Genomic DNA, 19,674 nt, shown 5'->3' on the forward strand with positions numbered 1-19,674 from the left:
GGGGTATTTCATGTAGTGTCATATTATAGGGAGAATTATTACTACTAGGAGGTATTATGCGGAGCTTTACTACTATTGGGGGGCTATAAGGAACATGATTACTAGGGCACTATAGGGGCATTATTACTACTACGTGTGCTTTGGCAGAGAATTATTTCTATTGGTGGGATTTTGGGGAGTACTGTTACTTTGGGGGCACTCTGGCACAGTTTAGGCTTAGTACAAATGTTTTTGGGGGACATCATCTTTATACTACTAGTGTCTGGGCGCAGTTATTTTTTAGAGCACTGTGTGCCAATAATTGTTTAAGGGGGCACTATCTGTGTGGTAGTAGTATTTCCAGAGGGACTGTTTCTGCAGTATAGTATTGGGGTGGCAGGAAAGGGTGTTCAGAAGATGTGAAGATGATGAAAATGTGGGAAACTAATGTCTGTTTGTCAATCTCTGCATCGGGAGATGGCTGAAAAATTATCATGGCGGTCTGGTCTGAATGAAGAAGATGAGGAAAGAGAACGTCTACAACAAAGGTGACATCACTGGATGTAAGAGGTATGTGGTGCTATGTAGGAGAGGAGATGCTCCGGCTCCTCCCCCTGCCATTTGCAGAAGGAGTATTCAGAGCTGGGTGAGGACGTCCAAGGGGGGCAGCAGGCCACGGCAGGTGGCAGATGGTGGGGGGAACCACAGGCCTTGAGCAGGATCTGGGGAGGGAGGAGAGCGGAGGAGCTTCCTGGCTGTAGCCTGCTGACAGACCCTCCCCTCTCCGTATGATGTGTAGAGACAGGCCTCAACAATAGAATGTCAGCTGTACAGTGTTTGTTGGGAGTGGCCTATTATATGTAGGAGGGGCTTTAAATAATGGGTGGGGCTAAAAATGGGCCACTTGAATGGATTTCCCCCCAGGACTAAGGCTGCCAGCCCTCCCCTGCATCTGCCCCCATGTCAGACGGCAATGAGCCCCCCATGTCAGACGGCCATCAGCCCCCCCATATCAGCCAGCCATCAGCGCAAATAAAAAACTCCTGGACGCCACTGCTCCTCACCATCGCGATCCTCTCCATCCTGCTGTGGGCTGTGTATCGCGGGTGCGGCGCACAGTGTGAGATCACAGTGCGCACTCACGCTGTGCGCAGCCCTGCACAGCCGACAGCCAAGCCGAGGACCAGGAAGCAGTGAGTACAGAGCCTTCATAATGGAAGCGCTTCATTAGTACTGTGTTAAAGACGGCCTTGATTGCTACGGCCCAGCAAACAATCTTCCAGGTCCTGGGCCATGGCCTGACGGTTGGGGACCGCTGCTTTATGGCACATTTATCAAATGTCATATGTTTGATAAATTTGTCTCATTGTTAAACCTAATTCTTTTGTCTAGAAATGCTACTCCAGTTTTCCTACTCCACCTTCCTACTTGAGTGAGAATGCGACTTTTTCAAAAAGTCTTGGTGATAAATCTGGAGTGAAACTCCTTAATATAGCTAACCACGTCCCCACCCATATTTCAAAACTGGTGTGAGTGGTGAAAAATTGCGAAAAGTCGCAACATTTTTGCATAAGCAAATCCACTTTTTGAGGCTAGAAATCAGGAGTGAAGGCATGATAAGTCAGGGCCCTTGTTTAAATGCATCTAAAAGAATGTCCTCAATGAAGTACAACAGGCTGCATACCTTTGCAGCTGCATCATCACCAACTCACAGGTGGTTTGTTTTATTTTTCTTGTATCCTGTCCTTTTCTGCTGCTATTGGTGTCACTAGTTTCAGCATCTGATAACTGTGAACTCAGTATCATCATCATGCAACATCATCTAAGCCAAGGAGGCTACCCATCTGACAACACTCTGCTATAGACGCAAAATGGGAGAAGCAAGAAAAAAAATAAAGCGAAGGAGTCAGCCAAGTCTGAGTTCACATCACTGTTTAGCATTCCGTTCTTCTGATCCGTCAGAACAGGAAAAACAAAGAATCCATTATTTTGAGCATCAGTTTCTGTCAGTTCCATTACAGATCAGTTATTTCTGAATGGAGAAAGTCCTGCTTTGCAGGAATTTTTCTCCTGTCAGAAATTTGCTTTTGGTTCTTCTGACCCGTCAGAACAAGAAGGGATCCTTTATTTTCAGTTAGCATCAGTTTGCATTAAGAATAACTGATCCGTCTTTTGCATGCAGGAATTTTTCTCCCATCAAAAATAACTGATCTCTGACGAAAGTGACACAAACTGATCATAACTTATGCTCAAAATAACAGTTTTTATTTATCTTTTTCTGACAGATCTGAAGAATAGAAAGCTTAACTCAGACAAAGAGATGGCTACAAATCCCTTTCCCTAAATAAATACAGCAGGGGAGATTTAACAACACTGGTGTAAAGGAAAACTTGCCTAGTTGCCCCTGGCAACCAATCAGATTCAACCTTTCAATTTTCAGAGCTCCTTTGGAAAATGGAAGGCGGAATATGATTGGTTTCTAGGGGCAACTAGGCAGCCAGTTTTCCTTTACACCAGTTTTGATAAATCTCCTCCAGTGTCCTATCTGCAGCCATTTTATCGACAGGAGCAACAAATGGCCACATCAGCACAAACTGTCCTATTTTAGATTATTTTAGCAAACCTAACTGAACTCATCCATAACGGTTACAATTTTGACAGTTTAATATGCTTTCAATACATGTGAGGACACTAATAAGTAATGCAATGCTAAATGCACACTACACAAATTGTTTGCTAAATTGTACAAATATTAAGATAATGAAAATGGTCACAGGTATGATAATCTCGTTATAAAACTGTCCTACCTAGTTATAAATGTTTCTTCTAAAAATATAAATATATATCTTAGGTTATACCAAATAATATAGTAGCTTACACTGGCAGTGGTTTTAAATTGCTTTGATTATAAATCAAGAGTATACATACAAAGAACCTGTAAAAAAAACATGAAGTACAGCCCACAGAGCTGTACAAACCTGAGATAAAACGTAGCTAATTTTCTTGCCATAGGTAGAAACTGGAATACTGCAATTGAAAGAGAAATAGTTCATTCCTGTGCTTTTCTCTGTATATGTTTATGTTTTATGACTGATGATAGTGGTGGTAATGATGGTGGTGGTGGTGCTCATGGTGATGATGATGCTCATGTCTTTGTATGACAGGAATAACATAGCCCTCATTGGTTAGAACAGGTGGGAAGTCCCGGGTGAATTCATGCTCTACAGCTGGTTGGGAATGAGAGGTCTTGATAGGTGAATGAACATCTTTGCTCTTCTGTCTGTACCTCTTGTGGTTGTATTGCTGTTGCTGGAGGTGATAAATATCCTGCCCATTCTGAACAGCTTGAGATGGAGTCACTGGCATGCTGTAGTTCATAACTTTTCCTGATTTTCCACCACTTATACCATTGGGTACTGTGGAAGGTTTTACACATCCTTTGGGTGTCTTCATAAATTGCTTATCCTGGCTCCTGCTCCTTTGCTGCATTTCAGGTAGTCGAGGCATTGGTTCTATCAGTGGAGTTGAATAATCGCTAAATACCTGTGACCTCCTGTGATGCACTGGATGGGTATCTGATTCTTGTGAATGTGACCTCCTCTGAGAATGATTACTCTTGTGCTGTTCTGGCTTACAGTGGTCATCAGGTAACCCTGCAGAAACATTCAACAAAAGAAAGCTCTCAACATAAAGACAAAGTTAATTAATAATTGTTATATTCTGCTGCATACACTATGCTGCATCGGTTTATTAATATTTAGTCTGAGTATTTTAACACCTATAAGGGATTGTCCAGGTTGTGGGACTTTTTAACAAATTCCTGCAGCATGTGGAACATAAATAAAAAAATCTACCGCCTCCTCCCTGACTCTCCTTTTTTTTCCAACCCCATTTCGGAAAGTAGACACCCTAAGGTATTCGCTGATGGGCATAGTGAGTTCATAGAACTTTTTATTTTTTGTCACAAGTTAGCGGAAAATGATGATTTATTTATTTTATTTTATTTTTTTCTTACAAAGTCTCATATTCCACTAACTTGTGACAAAAATAAAAATTTCCATGAACTCACTATGCCCATCACAAAATACCTTGGGGTGTCTTCTTTCCAAAATGGGGTCACTTGTGGGGTAGTTATACTGCCCTGGCATTTTAGGGGCCCAGATGCGTGAGAAGACGTTTGAAATCAAAATCTGTAAAAAATGACCGGTGAAATCCGAAAGGTGCTCTTTGGAATGTGTGCCCCTTTGCCCACCTAGGCTGCAAAAAAGTGTCACAAATCTGGTATCGCCGTACTCGGGAGAAGTTGGGGAATGTGTTTTGGGGTGTCATTTTACATATACCCATGCTGGGTGAGGGAAATATCTTGGCAAAAGACAACAGTTCCCATTTTTTTTATACAAAGTTGGCATTTGACCAAGATATTTATCTCACCCAGCATGGGTATATGTAAAATGACACCCCAAAACACATTCCCCAACTTCTCCTGAGTACGGCGATACCACATGTGTGACACTTTTTTGCAGCCAAGGTGGGCAAAGGGGCACACATTCCAAAGAGCACCTTTCTGATGTCACAGGCCATTTTTTTACACATTTTGATTGCAAACTACTTCTCACGCATATGGGCCCCTAAAATGCCAGGGCAGTATAACTACCCCACAAGTCACCCCATTTTGGAAAGAAGACACCCCAAGGTATTCCGTGAGGGGCATGGCGAGTTCCTAGATTTTTTATTTTTTTTGTCACAAGTTAGTGGAATATGAGACTTTGTAAGAAAAAAAAAAATCATCAATTTCCGCTAACTTGTGACAAAAAATAAAAAATTCTAGGAACTTGCCATGGCCCTCACGGAATACCTTGGGGTGTCTTCTTTCCAAAATGGGGTCAGTTGTGGGGTAGTTATACTGCCCTGGCATTCTAGGGGCCCTAATGTGTGGTAAGTAGTTTGAAATCAAAATGTGTATAAAAATGACCTGTGAAATCCTAAAGGTGCTCTTTGGAATGTGTGCCCCTTTGCCCACCTAGGCGGCAAAAAAGTGTCATACATGTGGCATCGCCGTACTCAGGAGAAGTTGGGCAATGTGTTTTGTGGTGTCATTTTACATATACCCATGCTGGTTGAGAGAAATATCTTGGCAAAAGACAACTTTTCCCATTTTTTTATACAAAGTTGGCACTTGACCAAGATATTTCTCTCACCCAGCATGGGTATATGTAAAATGACACCCCAAAACACATTCCCCAACTTCTCCTGAGTACGGCGATACCACATGTGTGACACTTTTTTGCAGTCTAGATGCGTCCAAATTCCTTTTAGGAGGGCATTTTTAGACATGAGGGGCATGGCGAGTTCATAGAAAAAAAAAATTGGCACAAGTTAGCGGAATTTTTTATTTTTTTTCTCACAAAGTCTCCCTTTCCGCTAACTTGGGGACAAAAATGTAAATCTTTCATGGACTCAATATTCCCCTCACGGAATACCTTGGGGTGTCTTCTTTCCGAAATGGGGTCACATGTGGGGTATTTATACTGCCCTGGCATTTTAGGGGCCCTAAAGCGTGAGAAGAAGTCTGGAATATAAATATCTAAAAAATGTTACGCATTTGGATTCCGTGAGGGGTATGGTGAGTTCATGTAAGATTTTATTTTTTGACACAAGTTAGTGGAATATGAGACTTTGTAAGAAAAAAATAAAATAAAAAATTTCCGCTAACTTGGGCCCAAAAAATGTCTGAATGGAGCCTTACAAGGGGGTGATCAATGACAGGGGGGTGATCAATGACAGGGGGGTGAGTGGTGTTTGGTGGTACTTTACTGAGCTACCTGTGTGGTGGTCGATCCAAGCAAAAGGGACCACCAGAGGACCAGGTAGCAGGTATATTAGACGCTGTTATCAAAACAGCGTCTAATATACCTGTTAGGGGTTAAAAAAATCGCATCTCCAGCCTGCCAGCGAACGATCGCCGCTGGCAGGCTGGAGATCCACTCGCTTACCTTCCGTTCCTGTGTGCGCGCGTTCACAGGAAATCACGGCTCTCGCGAGATGACGCACGGATGCGTCCAGGAGGAATGAATCAACCACCTTCCGGACGCATCCGTGCGTTAGGCAGTCGGGAGGTGGTTAAGGGGGTTCTCCAGGAATTAAGAAAGTGAAAATAATTAAATATAACTTTATTATAAATATATTCCCAAATACCTTTCATTAGTTATAATGGATTGGTTTGTCCAGGGAGCAACCATTAGGAAAAATAAAATGCCCGCCGTCCTATTAGCACAAACAAAACCTGTCCTAATCACACAGCAGGACAAATTACTTCACAACACAGAGCTAAAGAGCTGCCTAATACTCCACACTGCTCTGCTTGTCAGGGATTATGATCCTGAATACAGATGATAAGATCTTCAGCTAAATCTTTGTAGGAATGGAGTTCATGAGCAGACATGAAGTACAGAGAGGAGGTGCAGATGTGGCTGATGAGCAGCAGCACTTTTATGCAGTCTCCATTACCTCGGCCCCACATTACCGCAGTCTGTCCTGTTCATCTTCTCTGTACTTCATGTCTTCTCATGAACTCTATTCCTACAAAGATTCAGCTGAAGTTCTCAGCTGTATTCAGGATTATAATCCCTGACAAGTAGAGCAGACAGGAGAATTAGGCAGCTGTTTAGCTCACTGCTCTGAAGTAACTTGTCCTATGTGATTAGGACAAGTTTTGTGTGTACTAATAAAATGGTGTCCATTTTTTTTTCTCCTAATGATTGCTCCCCAGACAAAACAAGCCATTATAACTAATAAAAGGTATTTGAGAATATATTATAATAAATATAATAAAGTAATACAGACGTGGACAAAATTGTTGGTACCCTTTGGTCAATGAAAGAAAAAGTCACAATGGTCACAGAAATAACTTTAATCTGACAAAAGTAATAATAAATTAAAATTCTATAAATGTTAACCAATGAAAGTCAGACATTGTTTTTCAACCATGCTTCAACAGAATTATGTAAAAAAATAAACTCATGAAACAGGCATGGACAAAAATGATGGTACCCCTAACTTAATATTTTGTTGCGCAACCTTTTGAGGCAATCACTGCAATCAAACGCTTCCTGTAACTGTCAATGAGACATCTGCACCTCTCAGCAGGTATTTTGGCCCACTCCTCATGAGCAAACTGCTCCAGTTGTGTCCGGTTTGAAGGGTGCCTTTTCCAGACTGCATGTTTCAGCTCCTTCCAAAGATGCTCAATAGGATTGAGGTCAGGGCTCATAGAAGGCCACTTTAGAATAGTCCAATTTTTTCCTCTTAGCCATTCTTGGGTGTTTTTAGCGGTGTGTTTTGGGTCATTGTCCTGTTGCAAGACCCATGACCTGCGACTGAGACCAAGCTTTCTGACACTGGCTAGTACATTTCTCTCTAGAATTCCTTGATAGTCTTGAGATTTCATTGTACCCTGCACAGATTCAAGACACCCTGTGCCAGACGCAGCAAAGCAGCCCCAGAACATAACAGAGCCTCCTCCATGTTTCACAGTAGGGACAGTGTTCTTTTCTTGATATGCTTCATTTTTTCGTCTGTGAACATACAGCTGATGTGCCTTGGCAAAAACTTCGATTTTTGTCTCATCTGTCCACAGGACATTCTCCCAGAAGCTTTGTGGCTTGTCAACATGTAGTTTGGCATATTCCAGTCTTGCTTTTTTATGATTCGTTTTCAACAATGGTGTCCTCCTTGGTCGTCTCCCATGTAGTCCACTTTGGCTCAAACAACGACGGATGGTGCGATCTGACACTGATGTTCCTTGAGCATGAAGTTCACCTTGAATCTCTTTAGAAGTCTTTCTAGGCTCTTTTGTTACCATTCGGATTATCCGTCTCTTAGATTTGTCATCAATTTTCCTCCTGCGGCCACGTCCAGGGAGGTTGGCTACAGTCCCATGGATCTTAAACTTATGAATAATATGTGCAACTGTACTCACAGGAACATCTAGTTGCTTGGAGATGGTCTTATAGCCTTTACCTTTAACATGCTTGTCTATAATTTTCTTTCTGATCTCTTGAGACAGCTCTTTCCTTTGCTTCCTCTGGTCCATGTCGAGTGTGGTACACACCATATCACCAAACAACACAGTGATTACCTGGAGCCATATATATAGGCCCAATGGCTGATTACAAGGTTGTAGACACCTGTGATGCTAATTAGTGGACACACCTTGAATTAACATGTCCCTTTGGTCACATTATGTTCTGTGTTTTCTAGGGGTACCATCATTTTTGTCCATGCCTGTTTCATGAGTTTATTTTTTTACATAATTCTGTTGAAGCATGGTTGAAAAACAATGTCTGACTTTCATTGGTTAACATTTATAGAATTTTAATTTATTATTACTTTTGTCAGATTAAAGTTATTTCTGTGACCATTGTGACTTTTTCTTTCATTGACCAAAGGGTACCAACAATTTTGTCCACGTCTGTACATACATATTTCCATTTTCTTAATTCCCAGAAAACCCCTTTAAGGACTAAGCAAAGACATTATCGTCTTTCCCTTTAACTTTTGTCTGTCAATATAGCCATATAAGAGCTTGTTTTTGCTAGTCAACTTTGAGGAGTTAAAATAAAAAATGCATTTTTTTGGTTTTTTTTTTTTTGTTTTTTACAGCAATCAAACTGCGATACAAATAACATGCTAACTTATTTAGAGCTGCGTATGGAATTGTTATTTTTGGCAGAGAGCTCTGTAGTTATTGATACTATGTGTACATGTGCCTTTTTCATCCTTTTCATGATTTTTTTTTTCTTTAAGGCATGGTGACTAAAAAAACAACAACCCTGATGGGACTTGAGCCTGTGATTATTTCACCCTTTCCCAACATGACACCTGTTATGGTTAATGTCTGTAACCAGTGAAAATGCCGATCACAGACATATAACCCCTCAGAAAGCACAAAACCTGGAGGCACAGCGCTTCAGTGCCTGGAACGTCTCCCTCATATAGTGACGGGGAGCCATTCATTGTCTATGAAAGGGTGTAGCCTGCTGAGGCTCCAATGCCTTTTACAGGTACATTCAAATGCAGGCCTGCAGATGGCTGCAGTGCTTTGGAATATACAGATCTTTGTATATTGTAATGGATAACATCCATTTACTTTATACAAATTGCAATCCAATGAAATCCAAATGAAAAAAATAAAAGTAAAAAAAAAAAATATATATATATATATATATATATATATATATAACCTTTAAATCACTCCCCTTTCCCCAAAATGAAAAAAATAAATAAAAAAAATCACGTCTTAAAAAATGTAATAAAAAGTGATCAAAAGTCCTACACAAACCCCAAAATGGTACTACTGATTGCCCCACAATAAATGAGCCCTAACATAGCTCTGTAGACTTAACAGTAGCAAATTTATGGGGGTCAGGATATGGTGATAAAAAGAGAGTAATTTTTTTTCCAAATTTTTTATTTTTTCTTCAGTATTAAAACACAAAAAAAACATACAAATGTGAGATTGTCATAATCATTATGACCTGGAGAATGAAGAGCACAAGTCAGTTTTACCGCATAGTAAATGCCATAAAAACAAAACCCGTAAAACTGTGGCTGAATTGTGTTTTTCTTCCAATTGCTTCCCATTTGGAATTTTTTATCCAGCTTCCCACTAAATCCTATGCTATTAGAAAGTACAACTTGTACCACAAATAACAAGCCCTCATAAAGATATGTGAACGAAACAATTAAAAAGTTATAGCTCCAAAAAGGCAGAAAGTAAAAATAGGAAAACGCAAAAAAACATATAATATTGCTCTGCCAGGCACAGTAGTAGGTTTGTATTGCCAGAAGCAGAGTGTTATAGGAGTTGTAAAAGGGCCAGTCTAAGACTGCCATAACAACTGTGGCAAAACCAACCTCGCCACTGGGTTTTTGAGGGGGCTGGCTACTAGCCTCTTGCCCCAGGATTATGGGCCCTCTCATCAGCCAGGCCTCCGTTGTTCACAAAGGACTTGGACTAACTTGAACCCCTGGTCTAATTCGTGCCATTTTGGGATGTTAAATGTCTATGTGTATTAAAAAGGGTGGGACATTGTATACGTTGAGTAGGGAGGTCTGGTCCATTGTCTCTCTGTGTGTATTGGTGATGTCCTTTGTCCTGAGAGATAATTGAATTACTTCTCGGTTGTCTCCAGGACAGAGGATATTGTGTATTCGCCTGCCTGTGATGATTGCATCAACCCAGTGTGAGGTAATTCTATCATGGGCAGAGGGGAGGATTTTGTGTGGGAGTGTCTGAGTGTATTGAACGTGGTTATTGGCTGTTTTTACAAAACCCTGTGGGTGGTAACCTTGTTGGAAGATGTGTATAAAATGCTTGTGTGTTAAAATAAAGATTCTGCTTTATACCTTCATGTTTGGGGAATGCGATAACTACACTCTTGGGGATTGCTATATCACAATACTCCCCTGAGTATAAGCTCTTGTAAGTTCCTGCTCTCTGGATGTAGGAGAGGTTCACCCACTGGAAGCTGAAGCCCGGTCTTGGGTCCAGCGTGGGTGGAGGACGGTGAGACCCCAACCAAGCTGCGACGGTTTGTGGGGTCTGCAGTGCGTACGGTGTCAAGTGGAGTGCTTGGAGTCCTCGGAAAGCACTAGGAGCATCTATCGACGGAGGTACCCGGTCGGGTTGCTAGGAGATCCGTTACAACAACCAATCAACACTATTACATCGACAGGCCCTACAGCTGGATATGAGCTGTCTAACACGGCCAGCACCTACCATGCCTGGAGTGTGCTCAGCTCATGGTCCACATTACTGAGCAGCCAATGGAGTACATTTGAATTTATTGGCAACGAAGAGCTTAAGCTCTCGTATTGCACATGTTCATCAATATAATTCAGATTTTATTTTTAAGTGCTCATACATATCGCCAGCCACATAACAAATCTGTACACTACGTGCAGAATTATTAGGCAAATGAGTATTTTGACCACATTATCCTCTTTATGCATGTTGTCTTACTCCAAGCTGTATAGGCTTGAAAGCCTACTACCAATTAAGCATATTAGGTGATGTGCATCTCTGTAATGAGAAGGGGTGTGGTCTAATGACATCAACACCCTATATCAGGTGTGCATAATTATTAGGCAACTTCCTTTCCTTTGGCAAAATGGGTCAAAAGAAGGACGACAGGCTCAGAAAAGTCAAAAATAGTGAGATATCTTGCAGAGGGATGCAGCACTCTTAAAATTGCAAAGCTTCTGAAGCATGATCATCGAACAATCAAGCGTTTCATTCAAAATAGTCAACAGGGTCGCAAGAAGCGTGTGGAAAAACCAAGGCGCATGAACTGAGAAAAGTCAAGCGTGCAGCTGCCAAGATGCCACTTGCCACCAGTTTGGCCATATTTCAGAGCTGCAACATCACTGGAGTGCCCAAAAGCACAAGGTGTGCAATACTCAGAGACATGGCCAAGGTAAGAAAGGCTGAAAGACGACCACCACTGACCAAGACACACAAGCTGAAACGTCAAGACTGGGCCAAGAAATATCTCAAGACTGATTTTTCTAAGGTTTTATGGACTGATGAAATGAGAGTGAGTCTTGATGGGCCAGATGGCTGGATTGGTAAAGGGCAGAGAGCTCCTGTCCGACTCAGACGCCAGCAAGGTGGAGGTGGAGTACTGGTTTGGGCTGGTATCATCAAAGATGAGCTTGTGGGGCCTTTTTGGGTTGAGGATGGAGTCAAGCTCAACTCCCAGTCCTACTGCCAGTTTCTGGAAGACACCTTCTTCAAGCAGTGGTACAGGAAGAAGTCTGCAAGGTAAGAAAAACATGATTTTCATGCAGGACAATGCTCCATCACACGCGTCCAAGTACTCCACAACGTGGCTGGCAAGAAAGGGTATAAAAGAAGAAAATCTAATGACATGGCCTCCTTGTTCACCTGATCTGAACCCCATTGAGAACCTGTGGTCCATCATCAAATGTGAGATTTACAAGGAGGGAAAACAGTACACCTCTCTGAACAGTGTCTGGGAGGCTGTGGTTGCTGCTGCACGCAATGTTGATGGTGAACAGATCAAAACACTGACAAAATCCATGGATGGCAGGCTTTTGAGTGTCCTTGCAAAGAAAGGTGGCTATATTGGTCACTGGTTTGTTTTTGTTTTGTTTTTGAATGTCAGAAATGTATATTTGTGAATGTTGAGATGTTATATTGGTTTCACTGGTAAAAATAAATAATTGAAATGGGTATATATTTGTTTTTTGTTAAATTGCCTAATAATTATGTGCAGTAATAGTCACCTGCACACACAGATATCCCCCTAAAATAGCTAAAACTAAAAACAAACTAAAAACTACTTCCAAAAATATTCAGCTTTGATATTAATGAGTTTTTGGGGTTCATTGAGAACATGGTTGTTGTTCAATAATAAAATTAATCCTCAAAAATACAACTTGCCTAATAATTCTGCACTCCCTGTATTGAAGCACCCTTAAAGTGATAAGCCTCGGGACTTTTTTTTTATTTATTTAAAGGGGTATTACAGTTATGTTAAGTTATCTCCTTTCCCAGCAGTAGGACACTCACTGACCATGAGAATGGGGACCCCATACTGCCCCTCAAAATGAATGGAGGAGCCAGATGGGGAGTTCCAGAGATAGCCGAGCTGTAGAACCCCACCGTTTTAATAGTTATACACGATCCTGTGGATAGGGTATAACTTTACCTAACTGGAATACCCCTTTAAGTAAAAAGCCGAAACACTGGTACAGAACAATAAATGGGATGACAGTACAAAAACCAGGACAATTTTCTCATGAAAGGACAGTCAAATTTTATTCTATAACTTCACAAAATCAGAAGTGAGCAACAACACACTGGTAACTCTGGCTGAGATCCTGCAGCACTCCAACAATCTGGGCTTTATGGCAGAGGGGCCAGAAAGAAGACTTTCCTCAGTAAAAGTCACATGGAGGCCCACCTGGGAGTTTGCAAAAAAGGACTCTGAGACTGAGTTTCTCTGGTGCCATGAGATGCCATGATTGAATCATCATGCTGTGGAAGTGTTTTTCAGTGGCTACAGAGATATTTTTAATGAAAACCTAATCCAGGTGCTCTGGACCTTTAGACTTCACTGTTACAAGCAGTGAGTATAGACCCACTGTGTCAACCACTTTGGGCTGGTCCTGAGGGTTTTATCCTGGTGGTCCCTTGGTTTTCACCCTTTAAGCTCTATACAGGGATCTGGCCATTGCTGCAGGGTAGCCACTAGGCCGCTCCATCTTGAAATAGTCACAGCGTGGTGGGCTAGGGACCCACGAACATGAGAAATTTACGGTGCTCAAAATGAAAATGATGCAATCAATTCATATTTTTATTGTGTGCAAATGAACATCCTTCTGGTTGTCCAGATGTAATAAAGAGAATACTGTATATAATGAAATATGTGGGCAGTTTCTGAACATTTAAATCTGTGGCATGCAATATAAAACAAATCCAATAAACTACCAAACATTTCAATCATTCTGTTTTCACATTGTCATTTTGTGAGCAGAATGATGGAGAAAAACATGATTTTTTTCTTTATTTTCTATTTCTTCTATCACAGCACAAGGTGCAACATAAAAAATATCAAGAAGTAAAAGGGTTTGAATACTATCCCAATGCATTATGTGTAGTGTATATGTATTATATACACAATTCTTAAAATTTAAATTGCAACACCAAGAAAGACCATCTGTAAGGTTATACAAATCCATGAAATAGCAGGTTTGTTAAAATCTGCAAATAATTACATTTTCAAGCACATAGCTCCAATCTATAGCATGTGGAAGGGGCATAAAGGCCAAATTGAAAGCAAAGCTTTTTAGTCACATGAAAGCAAAAAAATTGGATCCTTGAACTGAGAGTCCTTGGTTTATCACTCTGAAAGATAGCTACACACCTAGGCCAAAATGTCAGCACTGTAAAACACTGCATGTCCCTGTAGTTGGGAGAACAATGACAAACTGGAATGAGGGCAAGAGGTGCACAGAGGAGAACCTCTGCACGTGCTGCGCCGGAGCCCTGCCCCGTCCCCATAGACTATTAATAGTCTATGGGGACGGAGCAGCGGCAAGACGGATCCGATAGGGTGAACAGCCTGTCAGATCCATCCTGCCGCTAGTGTGAAAATAGCCTTAGCCTGACAGGTCCTGCCAGAGTCTGAAACCTAATCAGGCTTAGTGTCACTACACTGCAGTGGACTATTGCAGTGTAAAATGAAAAAAATAATATATATATACACTACACATGTTTGGCAACGCCACAGCTTGATCTATAAAAGCATCATGTTACTATATGTTACTATATGAGTTGTTGATCCAGGAAATGATTCTGATTGGAGTCGGGAAGGATTTTTTGTCTCCTAAAGTGAGAAAAAATTGACTTCTACCTCTCAGATTTTTTTTTTTTTCCGCCTTCCTCTGGATCAACTTGCATGATAACAGGCTGAACTGGATGGACAGATGTCTGTTTTTCAGCCTTATAATTTATGTTACATTTCCTGCACTGTGACAGAATTGCAATTTTGCCCACCTCAATTCCCCAAATAAATGGTATAACAAGTGATCCAAAAAGTCAAATGTACCCCAAAATAGTACCAATAAAAACTGCAGCCCATCCGGCAAAAAAACAAGCCCTCAGACAGCTAGGTTGGCAGAAAATAAAAATTGTTATGGATGTTATTATGTGGTAATGCAAAATATAATTTATTTCCAGGGCTGTGGAGTCGGAGTCGAGGAGTCGGAGTCAATTTTGGGTACCTGGAGTCGGAGTCGGCAAAAAATGAACCGACTCCGACTCCTACTAAATTTAAATTGGAATAAAAAAAAAAGCAAGTTTAAATGTCCGAATTCATAAACAGTTATAATTAATGACTTCTCTACTGTAAGAATAAAGGCCAATGCATGCAGTGCCTCAGTAACCGCAAAACAAACTCGTTCAGTGATGTGAAGAAGATTAATATAAACCATTTCTAGGTTTTACAGATTTTGTTTTTGGTTCATATAGATAAGCTTTGTTTTTGTTCTAAAACAACCAAATAACGTGGTTTGTATTTTTTAACTTGTAAAGTTCCTGATGTTTATGCCTGCTGCTACTATCCAGCCACTTGATTAAAAAAAAACTGTTGTTTTCATTGTGTTTGTCCTTTGCTTAAACTGTTCAATACAGTAAACTGTTGGCTTCCCAGCCAGTAGTCATTTGGTAATGACATGTATGTTGCCTTTCTTTCCTTCAAGGAATGTATAAAATACATTTGCATATTAAATACAGAGGAGTCGGAAGTACAAAAAACTGAGGAGTCGGAGCATTTATCGACCGACTCCACAGCCCTGTTTATTTCGAATAAAAAAAATTACGCCGAAAAATTTGCAAAACATGAAAACAAACTATTATTTTGGTATTGCCATAACTGTATCGACCAACAGCATAAAGTTATATATACTGCATTGAGAACCCTATAAAAATTAAAAACCGTGACAGAATGGCAATTTTTGCCCACCTCACCTCCCCCAAAAAACTGGATAAAAAGTGATATTTCAGTGATAGTCATATGTACCCTAAAATGGTACAAAAAAATACAATTTATCCCGCAAAAAACAAGCCCCCACAACAACAAAAAAAAGTTATGGCCCCTAAACAATTTAGTCAAATTCCATGTTAGAAAATTCATATGTTGTTCCTTCGCTTCTGAACAACTGCCATGTCCCCAAAAAGCAGTTTACGATTAGATATGGGGGGGTTTCCGCATCCAGGAAAAATGCATAACAAGTTGTGGTGTGCATTTTCTCCCATTACCCCTTTTGAAAATAAAAAAAAATGGGGCTAAAGCAACATTTCATTTTCACAGCCAAGTGTTTCTATATTCTATGAAACGTTTGTTGGGTCAATACACTCACCGCATCCCTCAATGACTGCCTTGAGGGGTGTAGTTTCCAAAATGTCATTTTTGGGGGTTTCCTTCCTCAGGATCTCTTCAAATCTGACATGGCACTCAAAACTATCCCAGCAAAATCTGCCATATGGCACTTTTCCCTTCTGAGCCCTACAGTGTGCCCATATGGCAGTTTATAGCCACATATGGTGTGCTGCTTCAAGAGAAAATGGATAATAGATAGTGGGGTGCATTTTCTCTTAAAATTTGTGCCTTTCTTTTAAATTATGTATTTTTTCATTTTCACAGCCAAGTGTTTATTTTATTTTTTCTATGAAACCAAGTGATCACTACCTCCCATGAAATATTTCTTGGGGATGTAGTTTGCAACATGGGTCACTTTTTTTCATAGTTTTTTTTTTTTTTTTTTTTGGGGGGGGGGGTGGAGTTCACTTGCTCCAGATGGCACTGCCACGCTACAGATCCAGGACTCGCCGCTCCCTGTTCTTCTTCCGACCCGTTCTGCACTGTGACCTGACATTGTACAGCGCCAGGTCATAGTGCACGCCTACATGCACTACGTCCTGGTAGGAGGGATGAGTGCAGTCAGCACAGTGCTCAACTCCCCGTGCCTTCTGCATACTAAAGATTTATTCCATAATGGAAGTGGTTATTAGCATGCGGACTATAAGGCACTGCCATTATCCCCCCACTTTTGGGCGGGAAAAATGTGTCTGAAAAATTTGGTATTGTATAAAATATTAAATGGTGCTATTAGAAATTAAGAGGCTTTATATATATATTGGGTACATGGTCCATAGTAAGGAAACTTAACTTACTGCCGTAGCCCACGCTAGCTATTCCATCTCCTTTAACCTCGATATAGAGATGTAATTTTGCCACTTGCCTTGTATGTACGCTTTAATATTCGTCCTCCCTTTGTATGTTTTCTATGTCTGTCTTGTTTTGGCTCAATTAACCATTGGATTGTAATCTTACCTGTTGGTTTGCATATATTTTAATCACGTCACATCTGTGGGAGTGAGATACTTGCTGACGGCGTCGGCCGTCCCCCTATCCACTTTGTATAAAGCGCACGTATGCGCAATGACGTAATCAGTGGCCTGAGGAAGCGCGTCTTAGCGCGCGAAACGGCCGTCGCTGCTCGCAACTATGTGTCCGCCCCGGATCCTTTCTGCTACCTGCTGAGGAAGCCACAATAAAATAAACCTTTGATACATTTCGGTGAGTGCCGCAACTTTATTCCTATTCTCCTTTCAAGTTGCCATTTGTCTACTATAAGCTACTTTCTTGCTGAGCACCACATTGAGAAGTGTTTTCTACTGCATGTGGCCCGGTTCAAACACGGCGTGATCAGTGTATGCAGTGCCGCCTGATTATAATCTACGTCTCCCTGCATTCAACATTACCTGTATCATGATGGCAGAGCACGCTATATCGAACACTGAAGCCACCACTTCTGACACAGAAACCGCACCTGAAACCACATGCAGCCTAATCCAGGGTCGTCAAGGGGCGGACACATTTTTTGTTACCTGTAATCAACAGGATTATGTGCAGACTTCCAGTACTAAAAGTTTGGAAGCAAAAATATTCCAACTGGCTGACAAAGAAGTCAGATTATTCTGGACTATTGAGTCACTGAAGTCCTACAAGGAAAGTGGGCGTGTCCCCAGAGGCTTACGCCTCTTTAAAGAGATCGTGCAGTATGAGGATGATCCCCTATTTACAGGGGAATGGAAAGTGGCACACCAGAGATTCTCTTTAGAGATTATGGAATTGGTATTGACACGGGACCAGCAAGAGTATACCAGTGTCACAGAGGAACTGACCAAGGCAAAGGGGGAGTTACAAAAACGACTCATGGAGTCGCAATTCCATGGATTTGAAAAAAGGCTTAATAAAAAATTACTTGCCACACAGGCGGACATTAAAGATCGAAAGAGGGACAAATTTATCAGAGACAAAAATGATTATGAGGCTGATCGTGTCTTTGACTGAGGTAAAAAGCGAAACCGCCCCAAACGAGCCCCACGGAGAGGACGCCATAATTTCTGGGCCACCGATTCGGAATCAAGTGCCTCCGAGGGAAATGGAGCTAATCCAGCTGAAGATACAACAACCCCTTTAGAAAAGGCACGAGAAGGGGGCGTGGTAGACGTGGAACAGCAAGCAAGAGGAACCAGAAAATCGACAAGAAGAAGACGTCAAGTCTCCTGGCGACAGTAGCCCCTGACGAACTCTATATTCAAGCACCCCCTGAAAATGTGGTTCTCAATCTCACAGGCTCTGAACTGCCCCAGGGCTGTATCCCACTCCTCAATCGGGGGCTGGGATACAGCCTACCTGGACAGTTCAACCTGGTTGATTTTGAGATAGATCTGTTCATGTCTATCCGCAAGCTATACCTCAAGAGATTATTCTCTGAAACTACCTCTCAGGTCCTCGACCCCTTACAGGGGGAGGTCCCTGCCACAATGTCACTCACTGATTTCCATTTGTCTGATAAATTCAGTGATGAAGAAATTTCCTGCATCCATTTCCTTTCCAGCACTGAACCTGATGAATCCACAGATGGAGTAGAACACTTCAGTAGATACACAGGGGGCATCAGGTCCACCTTCCTTCCTCCCATGCCGGCCGGCTCACCAATTGACCTGTTCCACAAGCAAGTTTTGAAAGAAATGCGTGCGCTGGTGTACCCAGCAGCACCTTCCAACCTTACGGTGGAAGAATCTCATGCTTTATTGTGGTTAGGGAAGCAGAAAAATATGGTGATTAAGCCGGCCGACAAGGGAGGGAACGTGGTCCTGATGTCTAGGGAGTATTATATGGAGGAGGCCAATAGACAGTTGGGAGACAGTACAGTTTATATGAAGTTAAGGGGGAACCCGATACCTGAAATATCTTCCAAACTCTGTCGGCTTATTGATCAGCACATATATAACGGGTTTTTACCTAAAAACATTAGGGATAAACTCGTGCCAGCCTTCCCTAAAATCCCCACTTGGTATTTCGTACCAAAAATCCACAAATCCCTTACCCGACCTCCGGGACGTCCCATCGTGGCAGGCATCGGTTCAGTGCTGGAACCTCTATCTGGCTATATTGATTGGCTCCTTAGACCATTACTAAGGAGCACTCCGACATACCTTAAGGATACGGGAGACTTCCTCCGGGCACTCCGAGGCCTGGAGTGGCGGGAGGAATTCAGTCTCGTATCCTTGGATGTCGAGAGCTTATACACTAGAATCCCCCATGATCTTGGGTTAAGGGCTGTTGATACAGTCCTAAGTAGAAGCAATAATAGTGCGGTCTTCATTGATTTTGTCCACAAGGCACTAGACCTTGTCCTGTCGAACAATGTCTTCCAATTTGATGGACAGTGGTACCGCCAGGTACTAGGTACGGCTATGGGCACGCCTGTCTCGTGCACATTTGCCAACCTGTACCTAGCGGTATTTGAGGAGACCTATATTTTCGCAGTGGATAACCCCTATGTGAGCCACATCAGCCTATTTTTAAGATATGTGGATGATGTTTTTCTGGTCTGGTCGGGGAGCGAGGAGTCGTGTCGTGCATTTGTCGACCATCTGAACGCATGCAATCGCATGAACATGAAGTTCACCATCAATTTTGGTGGTGAGGTTCTGGATTTTCTAGATGTACATGTTACGGTAAAAGATGGAGTGGTGCACACTTGTGGCCACCGTAAGCCGACAGCGACTAACTCGCTCTTCCACCAGACCAG

General features: G+C 41.8%; 1 protein-coding gene across 2 annotated transcripts in view; it reads right to left on the minus strand.

The window, feature by feature from the left end:
- Positions 1-805: 805 nt before the first annotated feature.
- The window catches only part of NKD2 (NKD inhibitor of WNT signaling pathway 2), a 186,381-nt gene continuing 167,512 nt past the window's right edge, over positions 806-19,674 (minus strand). For both annotated transcript variants that reach the window (XM_044294075.1, XM_044294074.1), the window contains exon 9: positions 806-3,632. In XM_044294075.1, coding sequence (XP_044150010.1) covers positions 3,064-3,632 — 569 coding nt within the window. In that variant the 3' untranslated portion in view covers positions 806-3,063. The remainder of the gene's footprint in view (positions 3,633-19,674) is intronic.

This window comes from Bufo gargarizans, chromosome 5, assembly GCF_014858855.1.
Source record: "Bufo gargarizans isolate SCDJY-AF-19 chromosome 5, ASM1485885v1, whole genome shotgun sequence".
In the NCBI taxonomy this organism is placed as follows: Eukaryota; Metazoa; Chordata; class Amphibia; order Anura; family Bufonidae; genus Bufo; species Bufo gargarizans.